Raw genomic sequence first — 25562 nt, 5'->3', positions numbered from 1 at the left:
GGGGCCACATCCTGTGAGTTATCGAGCTCTTGGGTCTACTGGGCAGGGTGTGGCTGCTGCAGTGTGAAATCTCCAAGCTCAGAGACAGAGAGAGAAGGGAATACTGCAGATTTGTTTCAGGTCTAATCGGCAGGGTGCTACTGATAGTGTGGAAAACATGACGCCTTCCATGGAGGCCATGTGTATAGTATGTAAAGAGAGACTAGTGTGTGGAGAAAGGTACAGTTTCACATTTTCTGTCCTTCAAACTCTTTTCACTCTTGTTATATAAGAGAAGGCCATGTTTTCGATCCCCTTTAAGTGAATTTGTGTAATATTTGTGTTGTGTCGTGTAAGTGCCAGATTGCCATTAGTAATTCTCCAAGTTATATTTAGGATAAAAGAATGAAAGGACCAAAGATGTTAAGGGACTTTGAGGCCGATGTTGCCTCTTCAGAGTCTTCAAAATGTTTTGATCCTGCCAGATTTCTTTTGTTGATTATATATAGATTATATATCATGCAGATAGCTACAGATGGAGAGAGTTACAAGTGACCCTTCCCCTCTGTCCCCCTCCCCAGGAGGCGCAGGTGCTGCTGGGCCGCTACAGGGATCTGATGCGCAGCGTGCTGGAGGACAGCCGGCTGGTCCGCCTGCAGCTTGAGGGGGGGGCGTCCCTGTCCCGCCTGCGCAAGGAGGAGTCCAGCGTCAGCCTCACCGAGGACTACAGGTAACCGTGACGCTCAATCACAACAGACCACTCATAAGCAGAGCTTGCGGTATCTGTCTGTATGTCTTTACTCCCTTCTTTTTTTCCTCTTAAAGCAACACCAAAGAACTTTCTCTCTGCCGCACGCATGCTATTTGTTTATCCAGCACCGGCTTTGCAAATAACGATGTCCACAGACAAGGTAGAACTTACCATGACTTATAAAAGTACGATGTATTGCAACATCAGATGCAAGTCAAATTTGTAGTTTCTTATGTCTCATTCCATCGAACTACAGATCCGCTACCCGATCAGGCAAACTTACACAGTGCAGTTATAGCTGATAGAGGGGCGCGAAGCGAATGCAGAATTGCCGTTCACCCTGTTACGAGTTGATGAACCACGGAAACAATTTTGGAAACATTATTTTAAGGTACAAAAAACTTTGTTGTTGCTTTAATAGACGTCTTAATACCTTATTTCTTCCATGTGACTCTCATACTGTCCAAGTTGGCTGTCATGCTATCCAGCTTGTTCTGTCTTGTACCTTCCATCACTACCTTCCCTCGCATTATGCTGTCATCTCTTTTCCTCTCTTTGTCTCTGAATTGATTCATTGTGTTAGAATGAGAAACAGCAACAGTGCAGTGTTGAATTGGCACAGCAGACATTGATTAAACCTGAATTAGGACATTCGGATTGCAATGTGCAGTGTGTAGTAAACAGAACTCTGCTCTCTCGGCTCTTCTTCTTCCTCTTATTCCTGGTTCTGTCTTCTCCTTCTCTCTATCCCTCTCTGCTTACGCTCGCCTTTCTTCCATCTGCTTGACTTAAATGGACCGTTACAACCAAAATCAAGATCTGCTCTAAGCAGTTATTGCTCAGTGGACCACAGCATTGTTTATGAATGTTATCCCCGTCTTAAGAGCAACGGAGACACACCTGCCAAAACAAAAAAGATTGCAGATACTTTGGGGGGTGCACACATGCTTAGAAAAAGAAACAAGCCTGCCGGCATGAGGCAAACTCTTTCTGTAAATGTGTGTAAGTGTTTTTCCTCTCCATGGGCCAAGTGGAACACTCTTATCTGGGCTAGCTCCATTCCCTCTCTCTCTCTCTCTCTCTCTCTCTCTCTTTTCTCTCTCTCTCTCTCCCTCTCTCTCTCTCTCTCTCTCTCTCCCTGTCTCTCTCTTGCTTCCTCTTTCTCTGTCGTTGAGATGTTCCTGTTCCATATCAAAGGCTCGCTGATATATCTCTGTTTGTATGCACTGCCCATAAAGCTACATCCTGTAATAGAGTCAAGTGCACATGAAGGCTGGTTATTGTGTACTGCATGCTTATTTTAGCTAAAGCACTTTTCCTACGTAGCCATGACCATGAAGTGCACTTAGATGGCAAAAGTATTTGTGGAAAGACATGAAAAATATCCTGATTAGATGACATGCAAGCACACACACATATGCAAACGCATACACAAACACATGCAAACACACACATACACAAAGATAAGAATGCAAACGTATATACACAAGGGCAGTGTTTCATCAGATGCCTTAGATGCCATCAGATGAGTCAATGCTGGTGGGCAGTGTGTGAGGATAAGCACTATATTCTCCCAAGCTTCCTCTTCTTATCAAAGTCAACAATGCCTCTGTGCCCTCCTTAAGCCGACCTGTGTCTTCTTCTCGGCTCCTCTTCGACTCGTTTAAAATGGGAGTGCTGTAATCATACCTGCACACCTCCCTGTGAGCACCGGCTGTTCTGTTTGTGTTACCTATCCAGCGCAGCATAATAGAAGCTTACACAGGTGTGTCTAGAAAGCTTGATAGCTCACAAAAGACAACAACACGTTTCTCTTTTTGTCCTCATAATGCTCCCTTGTCCGAAAGATAAAAACAAAGATTTACAGAAAAGAGTCGTTAGTGAGGTATTTCCGCTTGTGTAGCGAGAGATTTGGCATGGAGACGTGCGTGTGCTCCCAGACAACCTCTCCTCCCTCGCTCACCTCACCTTTGGTCTTCACTGGCCTGTCCTGGAATGTGCCTTCACCTGCACCTGTTCTGTTTTCCCATCCACTCACACACACACACACACACACACACACACACACACACACACACACACACACTCACACAAACTCACACACAAATTCACACATCTCACTCCTGACACATTAACCCACCCCTCTTTTTTTCTCGTCGGGGTCTGGATCCCTTTTTCTCCCTCATCTGCCCCCCTGTGTACTGGCATTGGTTTAAAGTGGCTGGGTCGCTTTATGCGAAGCTTAGCTCTTGTTTTGGATGAAGTCAAAACGGATGGGGGAGATAAGGGAGGAATTCCAGCTGTGAGTGACAGGTTGAAGAAACAGAATTCTGAGAGCAAACGCTTTTGATGTGGTTCTCGCCAAGGTGGGCTCTCCCGTGTGAAGCAAAAAAAAAAAAAAAGAAAGAAAACTTATTTGAGAACAGTCCTCTTTTATCCCTCGCTCTTCAACTCGAGCGCTATAAGCAATCCGAAACCTGAATGAGCCGTTATGGCCATCAACCATTTACCTGGCTCAGGGAGAGGAAAACTGGGAAAGAGCTAAAAACTCTAAACGCTAAACCTGAGCTTCTTTTCCACTTCTCAAGTGAAGGTCTTTTTGCTCATTTTGGTTATTCTTGGATGAGAGGTGACATACCTTCAGTGATTCAGCTCCTGTCATATGATTTGCATTAGCAATTCAATGTAGCTGGGATCCTGCCTGAAGGTATTTGTTAATGTGCATTAATTCTGATAGTGTGCATGTGTGTGTGTGTGTGTGTGTGTAGAAGGGGGTGATAATGGAGTTTTTTTTAATGGTGTGTCCCTCTGCCAAAAGTTTGAGTTACCCGCTGTTTTACACAGATCCCTTTAATAAAGATACAGAAATTCCAGACCCAACTGCACCAGCCTAGAGGGGAAATCAGTAAGCGAGCTAGGAGACCTTTGCCAAGTCTTTTGCCCTATTTCCCCCCCCCTACAACTTGACTCACTTCCGAGCATTGAAAGTTTTCCACGTCAACTCTGGCTTTTCTTCATCCAAACAATAACCCTAAACAACTAAGGGCATGCATTACAGTGATTGCAGGTCTCGTTCAACTAAGTGGGACTGTTCCATGTTGACTTTCATCTCCAGGAGACCCATGTGACTATCTTGATCTCTTATCTCTCTCTCTCTCTCTCTCTCTCTCTCTCTCTCTCTCTCTCTCTCTCTCTGTCTCTGTCTCCGCACTGACCACTGGAATGCCTTTGAAATTGTTGGCAGTTTGCAGAAGGGCACTGTTTATTTTTGGGTGTGGAATATGACTAATTCGACAATTATGGAAGGGTGCGGCCGTGTGACACCAAGCCCACACCACTGCCGCTCAAACCTGCCTTTCCTGCAGTCGCAGATATAAACACACTCTCTATCTCTCTCTCTCTCACTCTCATACATATACACACACACACTGCCCACTGGTGATATCATACCAAAACTCCTGGGTTGAGAGGGATAACAAGAGGATTTCATCTGAAGCCAAACAATGAACCCGACCACCAAAGCTGGGTTTGGATTCTGAGGATTTACCTCTTTTTTTCTAAAAACTAAAGCCCTGTCAACCTCGAAGAATGTTACATGCTTCAGCTACAAGCCGTCAATACTAAACAAACATTTTTTTGGTTCTAACTTGTTATTTCAATCAAGGTCAGAAGTCTACTTGTTTAGCTGTTCAAATGAGCCCTCCAGCTGAACTGAAAAGTTCCAAAGAACTAGGCCTTCTGTCTGGTTAACTGACATTAGATAAAGCTCTACTATTGAACCAGTGGTCCTGTGATTATCACCCGTAGCGTGAACGACTCATTTGCCACTATTGATCTTACCACTGCTCCCAACTATCCGAACAGAGAGCCGTGACAGCCGTCTCCTGGCCCAATTACACTGGTTAAGTTCCGCTGGAGTTGTAAAGTAGAGAGGCAGCAGGTTATGATTTGTAATGTTTTTTTAACCAGCCCAACGCGATCTGTGAAGCTCAAAGCAAAGCAAAGCAAAACCATAGAGATTGATTATCAATTCAAACTTATCCCATTCTGTTTATATTATCCGGTTCCTTTGTAAAGCCCTCAGTCCGTTAAAAAAAGTATCCTTTTCCCCCATCTGTAACCTCCCAGGTTGTCTCTACATGTTGACACTGCTACTTCCTGCTGGCACCTCTTCCTCTGCAGCGCAGCCAGAGCATACATACAGTGTCAGTGATGGAGAAGGATGTCTTCAGATTCAGAAGCTTGAACCATGGACAAAGGCCCTGATTAACAGAGCCGTCCACAGCTAACACTCTCCATTAGCATGAGAATTGAGCAAGCAGAAATCCCCTCCAGCGGTGCAATCAATGCAGTGTTGTTCCCACTCTGAGGCGCTCGCCACAGTTTGAGGCTGAGGTTGAATTCCTTGCATATTGTGTGTCTGGATGTTTGCATGTCTGGATGTGTGTGTGTGTGTGTGTGTGTGTGTGTGTGTTTGCATGTATTTTGAACAGCAGGGGGCAGAGCTAATCCAGTGTGACTGCTTAAAGGACAATCAATCATTGCGGGGGAGTGATTCATCAATGGATTTTTATTTAAATGTCTGTATTAATCAGAGCCGCACCATTACACCCAGGTCATGCCATGGTACTTCCGTGCCCGTTTGTAAACGGTGATTTATACATGTAATAAAGGAATTGCTCATAGCCGGGCTCAGTTGGGTAAACAAAGGGCAGGATTGGTAGGAATGCTCAACACAGTACTGAGCTCTGTGTAGCCACGCTTCACAAGAAATGAAGTCATAGCTCTACTCATCAACCACAGGAATCCTTTACAATGTGCTCAGTCATTGTGTATTGCTGTACTGGGCTAATGTTTCCCTAGCTGTGCCCCGAAGGAGAAGGATACACACACGCACACACACACACACACACACACACACACAACCTACACACACACCACACACACACACACACACACACACACACACACAACCTACACACACACACACACACACACACAAATCTACAGAAACACAAAAATCACACTTAAATACCACAGCAGGGATGATAAAAGGCAAAAATGAAGACATGTACATACAGTACACTCACACTAACAGACTCCAGACTCCACCACACAACATACACACACAGGCACCTACATATACATATCCACACAGAGGCTATCAGTAGCTGCTCATTTATTGCGGTGGAGTCAGTGCAGCTGTCTCGTGTAGGAGCCGCTGCATTTTCTTAGTGAAGTGAACCAGTCAGGCCAGCTGCACAATCACGCATAGGCCCACAACCAGTCACGACATGCTTTGTCTCTTCAGCATCCAATCGTTGCCCTGGTTTAAAATGTCACAACCAATGACGCTCTAACCCAGCTACTTCTCCACTTTGTAACTGATTACACAGTACAGTACAACTGAACTGTTGTTTTTAGTAAACAGGTAGTATCTGCAACACGTTCGAAGCATTTTTAAATGTGTTAGAAGTCTTTTTTTTTAAACCAATATCCCTTTCCTATTTTCTGGGATGTTGAATGTTTTTAACATGCTGGGTGTCGTGCCGGGTTGTGTTGCAGAGATGCTATTGAGACAGTGGGGCAACTGTACAACCAGGTGGATGAGCTGGTGCACAGACTGGTGATGCTGTCCAACAAGTGCACGCAGGAGCTGGAGTTTGTCATGGAGTTCAAAAGCCTGGAGGAAGGCTTCAATGAGGTAAGGAGAGCTAAGAGGGAACTACCTCCCTCAGTGACAATAGGTGCTATCACATTCTAAGACATTTCACTTAAACTAGCATGTTTTTTTTTCTCACTCAATGACTGTTTTGTGTATCTCATTATGCTTCTTCACCCTCTTTCCTATATTGTATTTAATTATATCATGTAATATTGAAAATGTCAGTGAATATGGTTAGTGTGCTCTACATAGTTTTTAAAATGGTTGGTTTTAGTCAAGAGCATGTTCAAGAATGTTGGCACAGATGTGTTGAAAAGGGCTCCATCCCAAAGGCTAGGAGAATGCAGAGCCATGGGATTATCTTGTGTAACACAGAAAAAGTCCTCTAATTTCAGCTCAATTAGAGAGGGGGCGGTTGCTTAATACACATCAGCAAGGCCAAATTATAGACAGCTGGATTGGGGGACACTAGTGGGACGGGGGGTTTCTGAAGTAAGACAGGGGAGGTATGTAGGTTACCAGATGTGCTGTGTCAGTTGTTGCTTCACGGAGGTCTCCTGTGTGTGTTTGTGTGTGTGTGTGTGTGTATTTGTGGTCATCAGGTGAGTCACTGGATCAATGAGGTTGGGGAGAGTCGTCTAAAGGCCCTGGGGGAACTTGAGGACTCGCTGGATCAGCTGCGGAAAAAGCAGGCTCTCTTTCGGGACTTCTACGCTGCTGCATATGTACGTGAAGTTCCTCCTTTCTCTCGACTGTCAGTACACTGACATTTCACTAGAAAAAACTGGCGTGTCCATTTCCACCAATTCTTCTCTGCTCTTTCTCCTGAAGAGAGATTTTTCAGAAGGATTTCCTGACTCTTCACTGTCACCAATCACTTTTAGGGTGGCTGGGTTCCAGTTTAGCTGGACTTTCGACTGTACAGGATATGTTAATGCATCAGTTTTGATTGAGTAAACACTTCAAACAGATGTCAGATTTCAGCACCATTCATGTTCCAAGGCCATTTTCATTTTGTAGGTGGCAGTTATGGAAAAAATACTCGAGATAAAGTACAATACACAAGAAAAAGAATATTAAATAATCAACATATGCTTCTCTAATACTACTGGGTACATGAACCTATGAAGGTGATCAGGTGACCTGCATAATCACTTGTCTATCTGTGTCCCTTGTTTTTTTTGCAGGAGCACTGTAAGGGTGGGGAGGCCTTGCTGAAGAAGCTGGAGAGATGGGAGGACGTGTCGTCGGCCGAGCTGCAGGTGTACGAGGTGAAGGTCCGCTCCTTTTGGGTGCACCTGCAGGACTTCTCCCAGCGCGTGGAGGATACCCGCGACAAAATCGACAAGACTGTCAGGCTCTACGAATTCTTTGATAAGGTAAGACCTGCTCTCGTGTGAGGACTTTTAACTCACGTGCACTGCATAAATGCTGTACTACCCTTCGGGCTGTTATTGAAGTAGATGCAAGCATGTTCTCTGGGCAAAAACTGCATGTGTCAGGTGTGACGACTGCTTTTAATTTTAGGGTTTAGGTTGCAAGCGGCAGGTAAACACTCTCAGCCTCACAAAAGGGCAAAAAAAATTAAACTAGAATAACAAGTCTCACTGCCGTGAGAAAAAATATTATCACTCACCTTGGATGAGATGATGGTTAACATTTGGTGAAGATTTAAAAGCAGCTTAATGCCAGTCAGTGCATGTTAAGGATGTTTAACAATATTTAAAGTATTAACATTCACAAGCTTTCTTATGTGAAGTTGTGAACATGTAAACGCCAATATGGAGATAACTGTGAAGGTGCATTGATGCACCAGATTTTGTACTACACAGCAAAAGGCCTGAACGTGTCTGAGGAAGTACAGTACATTGCTGAAGGCTTTGGGAGGTTAACAGATGCCCTGTCTATTTGATAGATGAATGGGAAAGCGTCAGATGGTACCCTGTTTGACATAGGCCTTGTTTCAGAGAAAGCTGAATTGTGAGTGAGGAGGTGTCCAGCTAAACTGTGCGACCAGAGCAGTGTGTCACTGGGATATGTCTGTCTGAATGTCGTCGCAGGGTGACCTCACAGTGATGTCTGACAATGGAGCGTTCTAAAATTAGCTGAGAATCGGAGCTGCTTGTATGCCTCCATTGTCTTCATATGGCCGGTGGTCAATGAGAGATATGCCCAGCCATTCCAAAAAAAATCTTGACTGTGAGAATAGGGGTGAAGATATTCCACAACTATAAAACCTCAGGTTGAAAACCCCTTTCTTTGGGGTTGAACTACTAGATTGGTGTGATTTCAGTAGCAATTTTGTTCATAGAGCAATTTTTCTCAGACCAAGTATAAATGCCCATTGTTTGCAGGCAGTCTGAATAATGGCATTGGTGCATGCTAGAGACAGAGAGAGAAAAGGAACAGCATGGTAGGAAGAGACAAAAAAGATTGCTATTGAAATTGTGTGAAGTGCTTCCACAATTTCGGTGTGCATTGATTATTGTATTGATTTGTCTTTTTTTTGTCAAAGCTCACTTTGGCTCATTCTGAGGTTTCAACCTGCCTCTACAAGTGAGACATCTGGAAATTAAATTTTGACATCAATGACATGACACAAGTTGTGTGAATGTCTGAATCTTGAATTTCAGAATTTCTCTAAAACTGTGTACTGTACATACAGTAATTTCCTGTGTATTAGCCGCATTGTGTATAAACCGCAGGACAGTGTTTTATGCAAGTAAAAAAAAAAAAAAAACATTAAATAATATTACTTTCTGATCATTTCAACCATTTAGCATGAAGAAATTCTACATACATTGCTATAACACAAAACCTGCAATCTTCTCACCCTGCATGTGTGTACACCGTAACTCAGAAGTTGTCCTGCCCTGCGTAACACTGCGTTTGCGTATGTCCGATATGTCTCGCACCCCTGTTGGTGGTCAGTGTCCTTTATCACCAGCCCACTCCCCTCATGGCCTCTCCTTTGAACACATGTCTTCTCTGCCAGGCTGTGACAGCTGGGAAAGGGCTGACCAGTATCAGATTTTAAAATTAGCATAGTTACAGCGCTTTCTCATATCATGCAGGTCAGATCACTCGCCCTTCATGCACTGCCCCTCCCTAGCATGCCACCCCAAACCCCCGCACACCCCCCTCCGCCATGCCACAGCGACCTCAGGCTCCGCTCACCCAAGCCTCTTCCGCCATCTGTTGGCATATTGAACCGCCGTGTTTATGTGAAGGGAGATATTTAGGGGCGATAGGATAACAATGGAGCCTGTGTCTGTCCCACTCATTTCAGCCCCACTGACACACGTTTTTGCACTCGCGTTCATGGGGCCTACTGCAACCCTCAAACCTTGCTTATTAGCCGCATAGGTCTCAACAGGTTTGTCAGATTAGGGCACATGCTTATGCATCATGCTTTGCCAGCATAATAACAGTGCTTTGTTTGCGTATGGTAATGCGGAAGGGTTAAGAATGCTAATTCTTTGGTAGGATTTACGCGGCGGGGGTGTCACTTGCTGCGACGGTGCCTTCTGCTTAAGCCATGTATGCATGTCCCGCTCTCAATTCTGGGGAATTTCCTTTTGGTTGTTGTCTGGTGTCACCATGCGCCGTATCTCTATGATTGATGTGAGCTGCTGGTCAGTTTTTTTTTTCTAAATTAGAGGACACATGGAGTACTGGGTGGATCCATGTGGTAATTAGGCCAAGTCAGCAAGACACCATTGAGTTTGCGTTGCTGCGTGAGGTTTTTGTAGAGCTTGGGCCCTCTATGGTTTGTTTCATGTGTCGTGTCGGATGCAAGCGAGACCCTGTAAACCACAGTGTTATTGTTCTTCTGGATGTACATGTATGGGAGTGTGTGTGTATGTGTGTGTGTGTGTGTTTGCACAGGAGCAGTCATGGAGACCGATGAGACCAAAGACTAGGGCTTAATTTGTCACTAATGACAGCCTAACCCAATACAGAATTAGAATGCAGCAGTTGGACCATCATGCCTAGCAACCAGACCCCACAAAAGACCGGACAGGGGTGGGGTGGGTGGGTGGATGGATATTTATATATTGGTTATTTGACAGCTTTATTGACGACCCTGTGTGCTTTGAATGATGAATTGCTTTTACAAATGAATATTGAACAAGGTTGTAGATTTTTTTAATAAAAATATACTTTAGTTGAGATTTTGAAATACATTAGAAAAATATGAACTTCTCCTCAAATGTACAGTGACAAAACATAGACTATACAAAACAGGTCATTGTCCTCAAATGTCAGTCTTGGGTACACATACACAAGCTCACTATAGGATTTGTGACATGTATTCTGTGACAAATGTGGTGTTATCGACATGTCTGTGGAGATCAACTTCAAAGACAGCAGGAACTCACAAAGCCTATGGCAGGGCATTCAGGCCCTCACGGACTACAAGCCCGCGCCACAGAGCTGTGAGAGCAACATCCCTCTGCTCAACAACCTGAACCCGGGCTTTTTGCTCGCTTTGAAGCACAAAACAGCACCTGCCCACAGAAGACCCATCCCCCTCTACATGAGCAGCCCCTGTGCCTCTCTGCCGACAGCGTGAAGAGGACACTTGCTGCTATCAACACCAAGTGAAGGCAACAGGTCCAGACAACATCCCAGGTCGCGGCGCTGAAGGACTGCGCGGGGGGCTTAAGGATGTCTTCACAGACATCTTTAACACTTCCCTGAAGCAAGCCATCGTCCCCATCATGTTTCAAAGCTGCCACCATCATACCTGTACCGAAGAAAACTGCTCCATCCTGCTTCAATGACTACCGCCCTGTGGCACTGACACCCATCATCATGAAGTGCTTTGAGCGGCTTGTCATGTCACATATCAAAGCCATTCTCCCCCCACCCTGGACCCCTTCCAGTTTGCATACCGAGCCAAGCTGGTCTACAGAGGATGCAATCTGCTCTGCCCTCCACCCAGCCCTCACCCACCTGGAAAAAAGAGACTCATATGTGAGATTGCTGTTTATAGACTTCAGTTCTGCATTCAACACCATAATACCACAACAACTCATCTGCAAACTTGACAAACTAGGACTCAGTACCTACCTCTGCAACTGGCTACTGGACTTCCTCTGTCAGAGGCCCCAAGTAGTAATGTTGGCAACAATACCTCAAGCAGCATCACACTGAGCACAGGGGCCCCCTGCGTGCTCAGTCCGCTGCTCTTCACCCTGCTGACGATGACTGCACTGCAACCTACAGCAACAATCACATAGTGAAATTTGCTGACGACACAACTCTGGTGGGTCTCATCACCAAGGGCTTAATGAGACTCAATACAGGTTGGAGGTCGACCATCTGACCACGTGGTGCAGGGACAACAACCTCCTGCTGAACGTCAGCAAGACCAAAGAGATTGTTGTTGACTTCCTGGAGAGGTCACACCCAACACCTGCCACTGACCATCGACGGTGCTGTGGTGGAGAGAGCGAGCAGCACCAAATTCCTGGGGTGCACATCAGTGAAGACCTCTCCTGACCACCAACACTGCATCACTGGCTAAGAGAGCTCCGCCTGTACTTCCTGCGAAAACTCAGGGCGAAGCAAGTGCTCCACCAGCCATCATGACCACATTCTACCGAGGCACCATTGAGAGCATCCTCTCCAGCTGTATCGCTGTGTGGGGCGGAAGCTGCACTGAATACAACAGGAAAGCCCTGCAGCGCAGTGAACACAGCTGGAAGGATCATTGGTGCTTCACTCCCCCCCCTGAAGGACATTTACACCACCCACCTCACCCGCAAGGCGACCAAAAAATTGTGAGTGATGCAAGTCACCCCGCTCACAATCTGTTTGATCTACTGCCCTCTGGGAAGAGGTACAGAAGCCTGCGCCCCCAAGACTACCAGACTCACTAACAGCTTCATACACCAAGCTGTAAGGATGCTGAACTCTCTCCCTCCTCTCCCCTCCACCCTCAGCTACATAACATCCTGGACATTGGACCCACAATGGCCGCCTGCACTACTCCACCTGCACACTTGAACACTTGCACACTTGTACACTTTACAACTTGGTGTTGTTGTCCTGAAAACACAACACTTCTGCTGCTCTTACATAACTTGCACCACTATGCCACTTTCTTTATTACTTAGGTCAAACAGTATTTTATAGTATTTTACAGTATTTGCACTAGTATTTTATTGACTGTCTATGCACAATTTCAACAAAATTTTGCTGCTCTTATTTTTCATTATTATTATATGTGCCCTCTTATTTACTTATTTACTTACTTTTTGTTTTTTACTTGAATGTTATGTTTGTCTGTGGACTTAAAATTGGTCAAATATGTCTTGTCTTCACCGTGGGATAGTGAGAAACGTAATTTCGATCTCTTTGTATGTCTGGAACATGTGAAGAAATTGACAATAAAGCTGACTTTGACTTTGACTTTGACTTTGAGATAGCCCTGCAGCTAAGCATGCCCAGGAGAATCAATTGAGAAAAAGTGACAGTTTTCGCTATGAGGAGGATGGGGTCTTTGTTGAGACCATGCAGAACCATGCAGCGATAGTGCCTAAGGGCAGGGGCTGGGCATCCTCCCTGGGCTGTTCTGCCCTCACTGTCCCGTCACGTGTTCGTTCACTGACCCACTCAGTGCTCCAGATGGCCTCTATGGAGGTACAAAGGAAAGAGGGGGGCGGCGAATCACTGGGATGATTCCTCACAGAGTTGATTCGAGGACAAAGGGTCTGTGGCACATCAGTCGTGCCCACTGGACCTGCAGAGTGTCAGACTGAGCCTTGGTGTCGGAGCCACTTAAACACAGCCCATTGGCCTCAGGTTAATGCATGACCCTGCCCTACAAAAAACACAACATGAGCGCTGGAAACATTAACTTTTAAAGCATGTCTGTCAGAAATCTCTGTGTCAAAAAGTAACTCTAAATTCTAAATGAAAGTGTTACAAAGGGTGCTGTATGTGTGATGGAAGTTTCGCTAACAGAAAAACGGAAACTTCCCTTACATTAACATAACACAGAGCCAGTATTTATTTAAGTTCAATGCTGAAACCTTTTCTCAGTTTCATTGCTGTTGAATGAGCTAAGCTGTCATAATTCGCTCTGAATTCAGTGAGGTTTGTTTGCGCTACAGCTGAATGGGTTCATTGAAAGAAGGGTCTGGGTGTTTTCTTGTAGGAAGCCAAGACATACACATTGATAAACAAGAGGAAACGGCACCTCTCTGTTGAAGGTCCTCTCGCCAAGCTCATTATTAATGATTGCCAAGCACCTCAACCCTTCACAAAAGAATTTAACCCCTAGCCAGCGTTTCCAGACCACATTAGTCAAACTTCTTTTCCTAAAGTACACACACAGGGTTTTTCTCACACCAGTGCTGGCATGGTCATTTTTCTGTGGTTTCAGAAGGCAATTGTAAGTGCATATACGGGGGCTTCTCTCCCAAGATATCGATATGGAGAGCTGGAGTGCTGTGTAACAGCCGGCGAGCGGCTGTGTATTGATCAGGACATTGATACCCAGTGTCTCTGAGGAGCACAGTTTACTCTGCCAGGCTCCTGCCACACTTCCTTCTCAGCAGCCGACCACCGAGGAGAATTAGCATCTGAAAGGCCCAGCTAGAAGTCCCAGTGACAATGGCTCAGAAAATGGAATCATACCAAGAAAACTTCCCACTCCACTTCCCCTGTCACAAATACTCTTCTTTCTCTTCTCTCTCTCTCTCTGCTTGCACTTTCTCCCACAGGATTTGTCCGCTATGTGTTTGGAAGTGTTCATTGGTTGTTTACCTCCAGCAGCGAGGTTTGAGAGCCCGGAGGGGATCACAAAAATTCAAACTTTAATGGACCATTCTTCCACAGTCCCATTTGTCAAGCCATAACAGTGTGTACTGTGCATTGAACAATAAAAGACAATGGGGTTTGGCTTCAGATCATCCATCAGCGCTGCTACTGTAGACTCACACACACACAACCTCTCAGCTTATTGGGTTCAAGGAGTCCAGGTAGCACTCCAGTGCCAAGTTTTGCTTTCTCTCACTCCATCTTCCCTTTGGCCACCCCCCACCCTTCACTTAAAGCAAGTGGCTTTGTAGTGTCGGCGACAGACACCCTTCCCATCCCCCTCCCCACTCTCCCCCCCTCCTCTCCCTCTCCCTCCCTCCCTCCCTCCCTCTCCTCCTCCTCTTCTCAGCTAGCCCCAGTTGCTGGGGCTGGCCCATCTGGTATTTGGACTAGCATTTGCCTGTGAATAGAGGGGAGGTGGGAGGAGGTGTGCATGAGTGGGGAGAGCGGGCGCCAGTGGCTCAGTGTGCTCCCAGTAGTCAGTGTGTAGATCTCACAGGATGACCGCTGCAGCTCCCTGTCCCGCTCATGGGACTAACGGTGCCTTACCCGAGCAGGAGCAAGCCCCCAGCCACGGAGAGGTAGGACTGCGCTGCACAGAGCTTCTTTCAGTGGTTAGGTAGAACTGGACCAGAATGGAACTATCAGTGTAGAACTAGTGCTGTGTGTGGTTTCTTGGGCTCGTCTTGTGTTGTTGTTGTCATGCACTGGCTTAATCCTGTTTGGGAATATGAAGAAGTTGTGCATCATCTTTGTTTGCCTTCTTCTTACTTTAGACTTTGTTCTTTTAAGGTACTTTCGTGTTAAATTTCAGCCAGCTTGCACTGTGTCTGAACTGTGTACTTGGTGCCCTTTCTTGTCTTTAGTGTGTAGCGAAGCATGGAGCGGCAAGTGGTCAGGAGGATTGTTGGGGGCAGTGGGTTTACTATCGCACAGTCACTCCTCTATCTTGAGTTTACTAACTCTCCCTCCCTACCCCACCCCCATCTATCTTCTCCCCCCTCTTTAAGCCTGTGGGGTACTTTTAAATGAAAGTTGGGGAGAGAGCTCTGTGGAGAAGCCAGCTGTGGTGTGGGTGTTAATTACAGTGTGATGTTTGAGGGTGTTTGCTCAGAGGGACTGACCAGCTCATTTCCATTTTGAAAATTGTACAGCAAGTCTGGACTGCTGCTGGGATATTGCTGCCCCCAATCAGCCTGAGGCCACCAGAAATGAGTCTTTCCTCTTCTTCCTGTCCTGTCTATTATCACTGATAAAGCCAGGGCATTGTTTAGTCACATCATGATGTGTTGATTGCTTTACAACACCACAGCCTGTGGGGACTGCTAGTGCTCTCCTGTTTCTGCTAGGCCTGATGTGAGCCTCTCTGCTTGATATTACACGGTGAAGCCAGCACAGCTGTCGCCTGTCTGTCCAGGAAAGGAGTGAGTTTTGGGGGGTAGGGTTTATTGCGCTGTGAGCCATATCTCAAAGCCAGGTGTCCTCCTGACGAGATTTGACTTTCCTCTCTGATAAGAGTGCAAGAGGAGGCGGTGAAACAGAAAAGCAAAGAGAGAGAGTGAGAGTGTTACAGATGAGAGAGACAAGAGAGGGATACAGATGCTAAGGAAGGAAAAGAAAGGTGAAGCTAGTTTCCACACAGAAGTTAGCCAATTAGTGTTGAGGTGGGAGGTAATAACCCTCGCCATGTCAGATCCCTGGTTAGCTACATCATTAGCCAGTGGCTCTCAGGCAACGTGGTCCATGACAGTTATCCATGCCTCTGTAAAAACCATAATGGCCATAATGGATGGGGACAGGAGAGTTTCCCTCCAAGTGGGGGTCTCCACTGCTCCCTTTCATCTGATTGGGCTGGCCTGAATGCCCACGGACGGCTGAACATGCTTCTGATCATGCTGCTTGACTGGGCTCGAGGCATGGATCCCCACGGGGCCGCTGTCTCTCCCAGGAGCCCCCAAACACAGATCCGTCCCCACCCCCTCCAAATCCTCCTCCTCCGCCACCCCAGCCCCAACGGACACCAAGGGACTGGCCTCTAAAGGACAAAAACAAGCCCCATGCTCTTTTAATTAGGCCTGTCAATCCATTGTTGCACATTGACTGGGGGCTTCCTGCCACAAAGTTGTGTGGACCTACACTGTTGCACAGGGGAAAGCTGGGGGTGAGCACCTGTGGTAACAAAACACTGCACGGCCCTGTGCAAATCTATGCAGCAAGCCCTGCAATGATGATGATGATAAACAAACGTGCCCCAGAGGCAGAACCCCCCACCTACCAAGAGGAAAAAGACACAATGCAAAGCTCAACACTTTTTTTTTATAAGAGCACAGCTTGTTAATGACATGTCAACAAATCACTGGAGCAAGTTTACCTCGGACTAATTAGCCACCTGGCTGGCATGTGTTGTGAGAGCTGTTAATAATGAGGTTGGGCATCAAAGCTGCACTCTGATTGTTGGGAGGACTGCATTTTTGATTTCAGCTTCTCCTCTTAATGGGAACTTTACAAATTGGGCTAATCCACAATGCATTAAAACTATACCACACCATTGATCACCCCCATTGTGTTCCATGTGCTTTGCATTCCTTGTGCTTTACTCATGGGTTTGGAATGAGGGGTTTTTCAAATGCTAAATCTGCAGACAACATATTTGTTGATGTCAAGTAGCCAGGCTTTCCAATATCCATCTCCACTCAGTGGGCAGTGAAGCCTCTTTTTTGAGTGAAAGGAGGAAGGAGAACAAAAGACCCAACTCACTTTTGGAGGCCTTAGGTCCCTCCTGTCCTAGTCCCTGTCCCCCCCCCCCAGGGTGATAAAATATCAGGGTGATATTTTATCATGGAGGAAAGGGGGTGAGTGACTTAATAAGCGGTCTTGCTCCCCTTTTTAGTGTCTGAGCTGGCCTCATAGCGCTCAGTATTGTGAATCAGACTGATTACTGACAGACCGATGCAGACCAATGGTGCTGCTGGCGTGTGATTGGCTCGCTCAGCAGGCTTTGGGTTCCCAGCCCCCTCTGAAGGTTCTTTAAACCCCTTCTCCCCCTTCCCACTCTGCCCCACACATCTGAAGCCCCCCTGTTCTCAATTATGAACTCAAATGCACACTTACACACACATGCACAAACTAGGCTAACTCTCAAAAGTATTTTTATTGTTCTTAGGCCCCCAGACAAGGTCATGTAAATATCTGGTTTCTCAGTTTGATTAAATTGAACCAGGAATGACCTGCTGTGAACAGTAAGTAAACTGCTGTAACTTAGAGGTGTTATCCTTGTCATAAATTTGATAAGGAAATCTTACAGGAGTCATGGTCCAAGATCAGTTTTCCAAGATCAGGAACAGGACAACAGTTGCTATCTCACGGTAGTCAGTGACTGATTGAACATAAAAGTCATGGCAGTTTGACTACCAGAATGACCTGCTGTGAAGTTCAGACTGGATGGAACAGACAGCATTGAACCCCATTTCAGACTGGATGCAGACAGCAACCCCATTGCACAGGCTTCGTCTGCAGCCACATCATCAACCCCCCAGCCTCCCCTTGTTTCCTGCTGGAGTCGTAAAATCTAGATTGAGTGCATATTATTGTTGCTCACGTGATCTAGAGGGCCCCCGCACATGCCTGTAAGTTGGAATCCCGTTCTTAGCTTTTTTTTTTTCTTTTCTTTTTTTCTTCTTTCCCAACCATCATTAGCCTCAATAAAACCAGTGAACCATTCTACAATCAGAAACCGCTACCCCTTAGCACCCCCCTCCACCCAATCCTTTCACCGTTAAACCGCCTCAATTTGTTCAGCATCTGCTCCTTATTTACATGTACTTGTACCTCCAGTAATTGCCCATCTTTTTCGTTTTGACTGTGCGTCCTGTTTTATTATCGTTTGTGTTCCACAGTGTCAACAGAGGTTAGTCAGAGAGCGTTCGCTACGCTGAAAGTAGTCCTGACACCCTTTAGACTCGGCCCATCAGGCGACAGTTTTGTCAGATGTGGAAGTGTTGTAAGTGGGGGGTAGAAGAGAAGATAGGGGGGTATTTTTTTTTTTGGGGGGGGGTTGGTTTTTTCTCTAGAGAGCAGCTGCCACTGATGGACCCCTCTTTAGCCTGTTCTGCATATCGAATTAGATTATCTAGCACACTCCATTTCAAAATCAAGGTCCCTTTAGTAACAAAAAGTGTGCTCGTGGTGGGGGTGGGACAATGGTGGAGAGGGGCGTTGGGACACGCATCTGTTGCTAGACCTCTCCCATCACCATCACTTTTGTGCTTTGTGTGTGTGTGTGTGTGTGTGTGTGTGTGTGTGTGTGTGTGTGTGTGTGTGTGTGTGTGACTGTGTGTGTGTGTTTGGATAAGTGTGTGTGTTGTGTGTGTCTTGTGTGTGTGCATGTGTGTGATCCATTTGCTTATGCATGCCATCGCTCAACACTCTCCTGCAGGCCATCTCCACAGGCATTGACATTCATAAAGCACCAGTCAAAGACATGGGAACTTCTCTAACGCAGCAGACACGTGCATATGTTAGCTGTCAGCCAGAGCACAATGTGCCGCAAACAATGCACCCCAAAGAGTTGTCTCAGCAACAGGCAGCCACCCATTCCTTGGATCACTGGCCCCAAAATAATCTGGAATAATAATGCAAGAAGTGAAGTCATTGGGGTGCTACTTATCATACAGGTGCCAGCCAGTGCAGTGACGTTATTTCATTTTTCAGAGATGCCTGTGCTGCTGGCAGGAGCATTCCTTTGCTCACGTCTGCCTGGAGAAAAGCAGCTGTTGCGGGACAAAAGGATTGCAAACGAAAACACAGCTTGGCCTTTTCCCTTTAGAATCATTTGCCTAGAATAAACAGACAGTTATGAGCACAAATCAGCAGATTATAGAGCTTTGCATTACATGCACCATTGTGACTCATAATCTGGCTGGTAAACCACATCTAACAGTATTTTTGTGTGGTAACGTCAAATTGTAAGTGGCGAGTATCGTTTTCAGTCTTTTGTAGTGGTCTCTCTCCAGTGTCATGACTCAGATGGAGCGGTGCTATTCCCACAGCTCTCACTGGCCTTCGGGCCCTTTGTTGAGTTTATTTGTGTCTATAAAGTCCGTTCAGTCACTTCATAAAAAAGGCTCTAAACTGGAGGAGCGAAGAAGAGGCTCTTCCCTTGAGTCTCACTGGAGGTAGTTCAGGCTTGTTTGTGGTCCGTCACGCTGCATGGGCCTTAATTAGAAAGGCCTGCTCCTCTATCTCTCTCTCTCTGTCCTTTTTCTTCCTCTCTCTGTCTCTCTTATTCTCTTTCTGTGTGTGTGTGGCCCAACCTCATTTCCTGAGGACCAACACAGCTCTGGGTTCACCTTCCCGTGCCATCCACCAGCCAGGTCACACAAGCCCCTCTACCCCAATTAAAGGACCGGAGTACGGGACACGGTGGAGAGCCTCTTCTTCAGCAAGCCCTCCACCAAGGCTGGGAGGTTGTCAGCCTTCCTAATGGGGCCCATCTGTGCCTACTCCTCTGGCCGTCATGAATAGAGGTGATTCCAGTCAATAGTGTTTAGCCAGCGATGCCCATCGCATTACACTGCAGAGGTGAAACTCCCAGTCGAAGCCACTGAACTCTGACCGAATGACATAGATGCCCAATTGCCCTCAGCAAATGTGCTGATTAAATTGAAGAATGATGGGCTGTCATCCGTTAAAGCACCGAAGTCGTGGGATGTGAATGTGTCAGGGCACGGTAACCGGTGGAATTCCAAGGCTGCATTTTCTTATTAGGCAAAGCAGGCAATGCCCTTTTCGTGCTTTTGAAAGATACACCCATAGTCTCGGAAAAACAAATTCTTGTCGTGACTGAGAGATGAGATCACAGATTGCCTCCTTTTGTGCTGGTAAGAAATAGAGAAGAAAGGAGTTCTTTTCAGTATTAAAAAACCTCCACTCGACCCACTTAGCTGGCTGGAAGTTTTAATTTATCCCTGTGTACAAAAAGCTCAAGGCTTGGCAAGGCCCATCTCTCTCTCCCCCTCTCTCTCTCAAACACACACACACACACACACACACACTCTCTCTCTCACCCTACCACCCAGGTCTTTTATGACTCTGCCCCCTCCTCCCTCTGTCCCTCTCCTCTGTGCTCAAAAGAGTGCAGGCCCCTTTGTGGCCGCCTAAAAGCACCGTCTTTAGAGAGCAGCGCACCCAGGCCTCCTCTCAGGGCTTTCTCTTCAGGCCCCCTCACCAATCAAACACTCCTCCCCGCACTAACCATTCACACTTCAAAGCCCCCCAGCTCGATCTGCCATTTTAAAGATGATGTCATCCACAGCCCTTTCCCTCGCTGCTCTTTCTCTCCAATGTGCCGCACGGGGCGGAATCAAATGAATTGTTTTACTCGTTTTACCGTCTCCCTTGGGTTTTTTTCACCGCGTGAGAATGCATGAAGAATTCAAGTCAGGTTTGATGAGAGCGATTTCCCCTCGTGAAGATAAACGCCCAGTCTCACCCCTGGTGCGGCCTGGGCCGTCTTTAGGTAGCCTCTTTGGTGAACTGCCAGTTTGGCCATGGAGACATTCCCATGCTCTGTCTACACAGTAAGCCCAGCCCTGAAACCGTTAAACTATTTCAAATAATTTGTGAGCAGGGTCTCTGAAATTCATTATGCCTGGGCAGCGGCAAGGGTCATACCTTCTTTGCCTCACAGTATTTGTCCTCTCTCTCTTTCTCTCTCTCTCTCTCTCACCCTCTCCCTCTCTCTCTCCATTCTCCCTGGCTCTCTGTTTTTGGTGGTGGCTGTCACCCATTTGTAACCGGCATTGTTAGCGCGGAGTGACCTCTGTGGACCTCTCCATGACTGCAGTAGCTTGGAGCTGCGGCGCTGAAATGCTGGTATGTGGCCGCCGTGTCACCTCAGCCTCCCGTGGGGGTCACGCTCTCTGGCATCAGCGGAGACAGGGCCTCGCCAGGGGAGATGTCTGCCGAGTGCGGGCTGCCTGTAGAAGTAGCACCTACCAGCAAAAAAAAAGGGTGGTAACCTTGGGAGGACAGAAAAGAAAAGCAGAAAAAGAAAGATGCTCTGTGTCAACAGAGAAAGAGAGAGAGAGGGAGAGAGAAGCTTCCTCCCACGGAGAGAATGTGAGAGGAATTTCTCTCCCTCCCGCTCTCAAGATGATGGCTGGAATGTCTCAGTGGACAAGTTCTTTTTTGTGGATCGCAGCAGTGTGTATGTGTGTGTGTGTGTGTGTGTGTGTTTGATGTCCTCCTCTAATCCCTGTAGAATTACCCCAGTAGTTGCCTGTGGAGAGTATCCTTGTGTGTGGAGGGATATTACACACACTCTCACTCTCTCTCTCCCTTTCTCTCTTTCTTTCTCTGTTCTTATTTTACGAAGGGGAACCCAGCATTGGCCCAAAACTGTGACGGATTCTTACAAAGGTGTGAATCTTACGGGCTGCTTGTCCCAAGAGGCTTTCAGAGCCCTTGGCTGAGTTTGCTGGGGATTTATGCGTGAGCAGTTGTAAATTTGGATTATATGTCGGAAAGTAGAGATGTTTAGCGCTTCTTAACTGTAGGTCTTCTCAAAGCGGCCTTGAAGAGTGATCTGTGCTGGAGCTCTCTGGCTTTCTTTCTCTTTCTCTTTGACCATTTCTTTGTTGGGGCTTCCTCTTTTAGAGCCCCGGGTTCCATCCTGTTCTCTCATCCTCACCCACAGCACCGAGCAGAATTGCCTCCACTGTGTGGAGAGTGTGTGTGGAAAGTGTGTGCGGTGTGTATGTGTGTGGGAAACAGAGAGCTCTTCCACCACCCATAAAAGCTTTCTTGTCTCTACTCTAACACGCGTAAAGAGTCCCATTGTGGGGGAGAACCCTTCTCACTCCTGTAATTCCTGTCGTTTTCCTTATTTCGTTCTCTTTCTTTCTCTTTCAATCTCTGTCTTCCACCCTTCGGCTGTGCCAGTAGCTGTTGTGTACATGGTATTTTCTCATATCATATATCATCTCCTATCATTTCAGATATCATTGCATATCTCCTAATGTACTCTTTCTTTGTGTGAAGACTTGATGTCCTGTTTGTGTCTGTGTGTGTGTGTGTGCACGTATTTTAATGTCTTCTCCTGTCTCTCTGTGTGCCCACAGGCATATGAGTGGGCGCTGGAGGGCATGCGCCACCTGGCCTGCGTCAGCATGGAGGACTGCAGCGTGCCCGAAAAGTGCCAGGGCGTCATAAACTACCTGGAGGACTACCGCGGCCAGCACCCCCCGATCCCCGACCCGCGCTTCCAGGAGATGAAGGAGCTGGCTGGGGAGCTGAAGAGCGAGCAGGGCCTCAAGCAGTGGAAGTTTGCCTGGTCCAAGTGCCAGGAGACCAAGCAGATGTTTGAGAAGAAGCTGGAGGCGGCCTTGCGGACACGACGCTCGCTAACCTCGGATCCTGGTGGCGGCGGCGACGGCGGGACGCCCAGACGCCTCTCTGACGTCTCCTCCCGCTCCCAGGCGCAGGACCGTAGCAGCAGCTTGTCCTTCTCCTGCAGAAAGGCGTTTTCCGGGGCCTGGGGCCGCGAGCGGCTGTCCTCACAGTCCAGTCTGTCTAGCGCCGCCTCCAGCCCATGCAGCCCTGCAGCGGGGGCATGGCTGGACCCCTGCAGGACCCCTGTGGGCAGCCCTTACTGCGGCAGCGATCAGCGCGTGCCGCCCCACACCCCTCTCAGCGCCCACCGTCTCACCCGCAGCACGTCAACCGAGGAGTCCCACCCCCTTCCTCACCCTCACCCCCGCACCTCCTCCACCTCCTCCACGGCCTCCTCCTCGTGCTCCTTTAGCCCCGGGCTCCCCTCCCTGGGGGAGATGGGCCACCGGCGCGTGCTGCGCAAGACGCAGAGCTTCGACGCGGCCGGCCTGGAAGCCTCGCGCTACGGCACGTGCCAGCGGACTCTGAGCGAGCCGGCGCGCCGTGGCAACACGGGCGTCTTCATCAAGGGCCTGGAGGTGAGCAGCACGGAGGTGGCCGACCGACCCTACAGCCCCCGCCTGACGGCCGCCCACGGCTGGCCCAACGACAGCCTGCGCTCCGGAGCCTCCAGCTGCAGCGGCAGCCCCGTGCCAGAGACGCGCGCCAAGGGCAGGTGGGTACCTCACCGCGCCGTTCTGCGCCCCTCACATTCCATACCTCGCCGGTCTCTGCGTGTTCCACATCCTGTCACGTCATACAGCCCCACCACATACCATCAGGCTGGTGCGCTGTAACGCGACTCCTGACAAAACACCACAAAACTCGCCATTGACCCACCACTTGCTTACACTCTCCACACTGCACACACTCCAGATGGGCATGTTTGAAGGCAGTCGGTTGTACATTTGGGCTTACTTGCCTATGGATTGGAAAAAGTGAGACAGAGAGAGACCACAAAAGTGTGCGTGCCTATGTGTCGTGTGTGTGTGTGTGTGTGTGTGAGTTTGTATATGTGAGCATTTGTGTGCGCACGCACATTTTCTGTCTATGTGTCTGTGTTTTGTGTGTGTGTGTGTGTGAGGTGACCATATAAACTGCCTAGAGGCTCCAAAGCTTCTCCTAATGGCTTTTCCAGCACACTGAGCCCCAGTGCCCCCCCCCACCACCACCACCTGTGACCCTCTTAGAAAGGCCCAGTGCCCCTGATTGCTAATCCATATGAGAACCTCCGCTGGGCTTTGATGTCCCGCCTGTCACGTTTGTCTTCCGCTGGTTTACAGCCAAAGCAACTTCAGCCCAATTAGACCCCTGGCCCAAACCCTAGTAATTTTTTAAGAGAGGAGAGAAAGGCAGGGGGGGGGGGGATTGTGGGAACTACAGAGTAGAGTGTGAACGTAGAACGTTTTTGTTTGTTTTTTTAAAAAAAAAAAAAAAAAAGGTTAAAAGAAAAAAACTACAGGGGACACAGCAAGAACAATGGATTTCCCATAAATCACAAAGCATAAATCACCAAGCCGAGGAGACAGATTGTACCACAGAAGTGGAATTTTTGCTTCTGCTTTCTTTTTTTTCTTCTTTTTGTAGTTGTTGGCATTGTTTTGGTGGTGGATAGATAGGGGCCAGTTTGGTCTAGTTTCCTCTGAAGGGATGACTTAATTTCGGCTGAAATTGAACCTCCCTTCCAGCATTGAGACGCTCTGCAAGATGAAGCGGAGGGCTAAAGCAAGATGCGTGCTTTATTGGAAATGAAATCTGAGCGAGGCTTCCCTCAGAGCAGGCCTCGGGACGCTCACTGAACTCTAGCTTGATGGAGCGAGACTCCCAGGAGGTTGCTGTCAGTCCCCTTACACACACACACACACACACACACACACACACACACACAGAGTGTTTCTGCTCCATGGTGGCGTCGGAATGTTTGGCTTCTGCAAGGCAAGGGTGCAAGGGTGTGAAAGGAGCACAAAATCATCTGTGTGTGTGTGTGGGTGTTCACAGATTCGGTAAGGACCCAGTGGGACAGAGAAAATGTATATGAGAATATTGGTAGTCATTGTAGGGAGAGTGGACACTGTGTGTAAGAGAGAGAGTGTTAACTTATCCAGCCTGGTCTGTGTGGAGGAGCAGGGGGAGAAGGAGGAGTAGGGGGAGAAGGAGGAGTAGGGGGGGCTGCATGTCTGTGTGGAGGTGCAGGGGTAAAAGGTGGAGTAGGGGGGGTGCGTGTCTGTGTGGAGGTGCAGGGGGGAAAAGGAGGAGTAGGGGTGCTGCGTGTCTGTGTGGAGGAGCAGGGGGAGAAGGAGGAGTAGGGGGAGAAGGAGTAGGGGGGCTGCGTGTCTGTGTGGAGGTGCAGGGGGAGGAGGAGGAGTAGGGGTGCTGCGTATCTGAGGGCTCTGCGTGTGTGGTCACAGGCTACGGACGGTGGCGCCCACACATGCGTTTTGACCAGCCTGTGCAGCCGCACTCTATTTCTGTCCCACTCTCATCTCAGCTGTGTGGACTCCGTCTCCGTCTCCTTCCCCTCGTCTTGCCTTTTCCTTCGCTCTCCCTGCTCGACTTGCTCCTGCCCAGCACGCCACCCTGTCTGTCTGTCGGCCTGTCTGTCTATCTGTCTCTCTCTCTGGTGTGCGTGGCCCAGGCCTCCACATGCCCTCTCTGCAGGCTCCATGTCTGGCCTGGCCTGGCTGCACTGCAGCAGAGCAAACTGGAGATAAACACAGCAGACAGATGCCAGGGACCCCATAGCGGGGGGGAATAAGCCGTAATGTCCTCCGAGGCTGAGATTAGCACGCTGCTCGCGCCGTCAACACAGCCTTTCGCAGCTCTGGCTCCATAGCCAGGACAGGAGACACCGTCCACCCTACCAAAACACACAGAGCACGCTGTTCTCTGGCAGCCCCCATCACA

At 47.9% G+C, this 25562-nt stretch overlaps 1 protein-coding gene across 5 annotated transcripts in view; it reads left to right on the top strand.

Annotated features, from left to right (window-relative positions):
• The window catches only part of plekhg4 (pleckstrin homology domain containing, family G (with RhoGef domain) member 4), a 62823-nt gene that overhangs the window by 29541 nt on the left and 7720 nt on the right, over positions 1-25562 (top strand). For all 5 annotated transcript variants that reach the window (XM_048262748.1, XM_048262747.1, XM_048262746.1 and 2 more), the window contains exons 10-14: positions 561-709; positions 6296-6434; positions 6998-7120; positions 7583-7774; positions 22349-23334. In XM_048262748.1, the coding sequence (XP_048118705.1) occupies positions 561-709; positions 6296-6434; positions 6998-7120; positions 7583-7774; positions 22349-23334 (1589 nt within the window). The remainder of the gene's footprint in view (positions 1-560; positions 710-6295; positions 6435-6997; positions 7121-7582; positions 7775-22348; positions 23335-25562) is intronic.

Source organism: Alosa alosa, chromosome 14, assembly GCF_017589495.1.
Source record: "Alosa alosa isolate M-15738 ecotype Scorff River chromosome 14, AALO_Geno_1.1, whole genome shotgun sequence".
NCBI lineage: Eukaryota > Metazoa > Chordata > Actinopteri > Clupeiformes > Clupeidae > Alosa > Alosa alosa.
The sequence above is the reverse complement of the archived record's forward strand: the minus strand, read 5'-3'. Positions and strand labels throughout refer to the sequence as shown.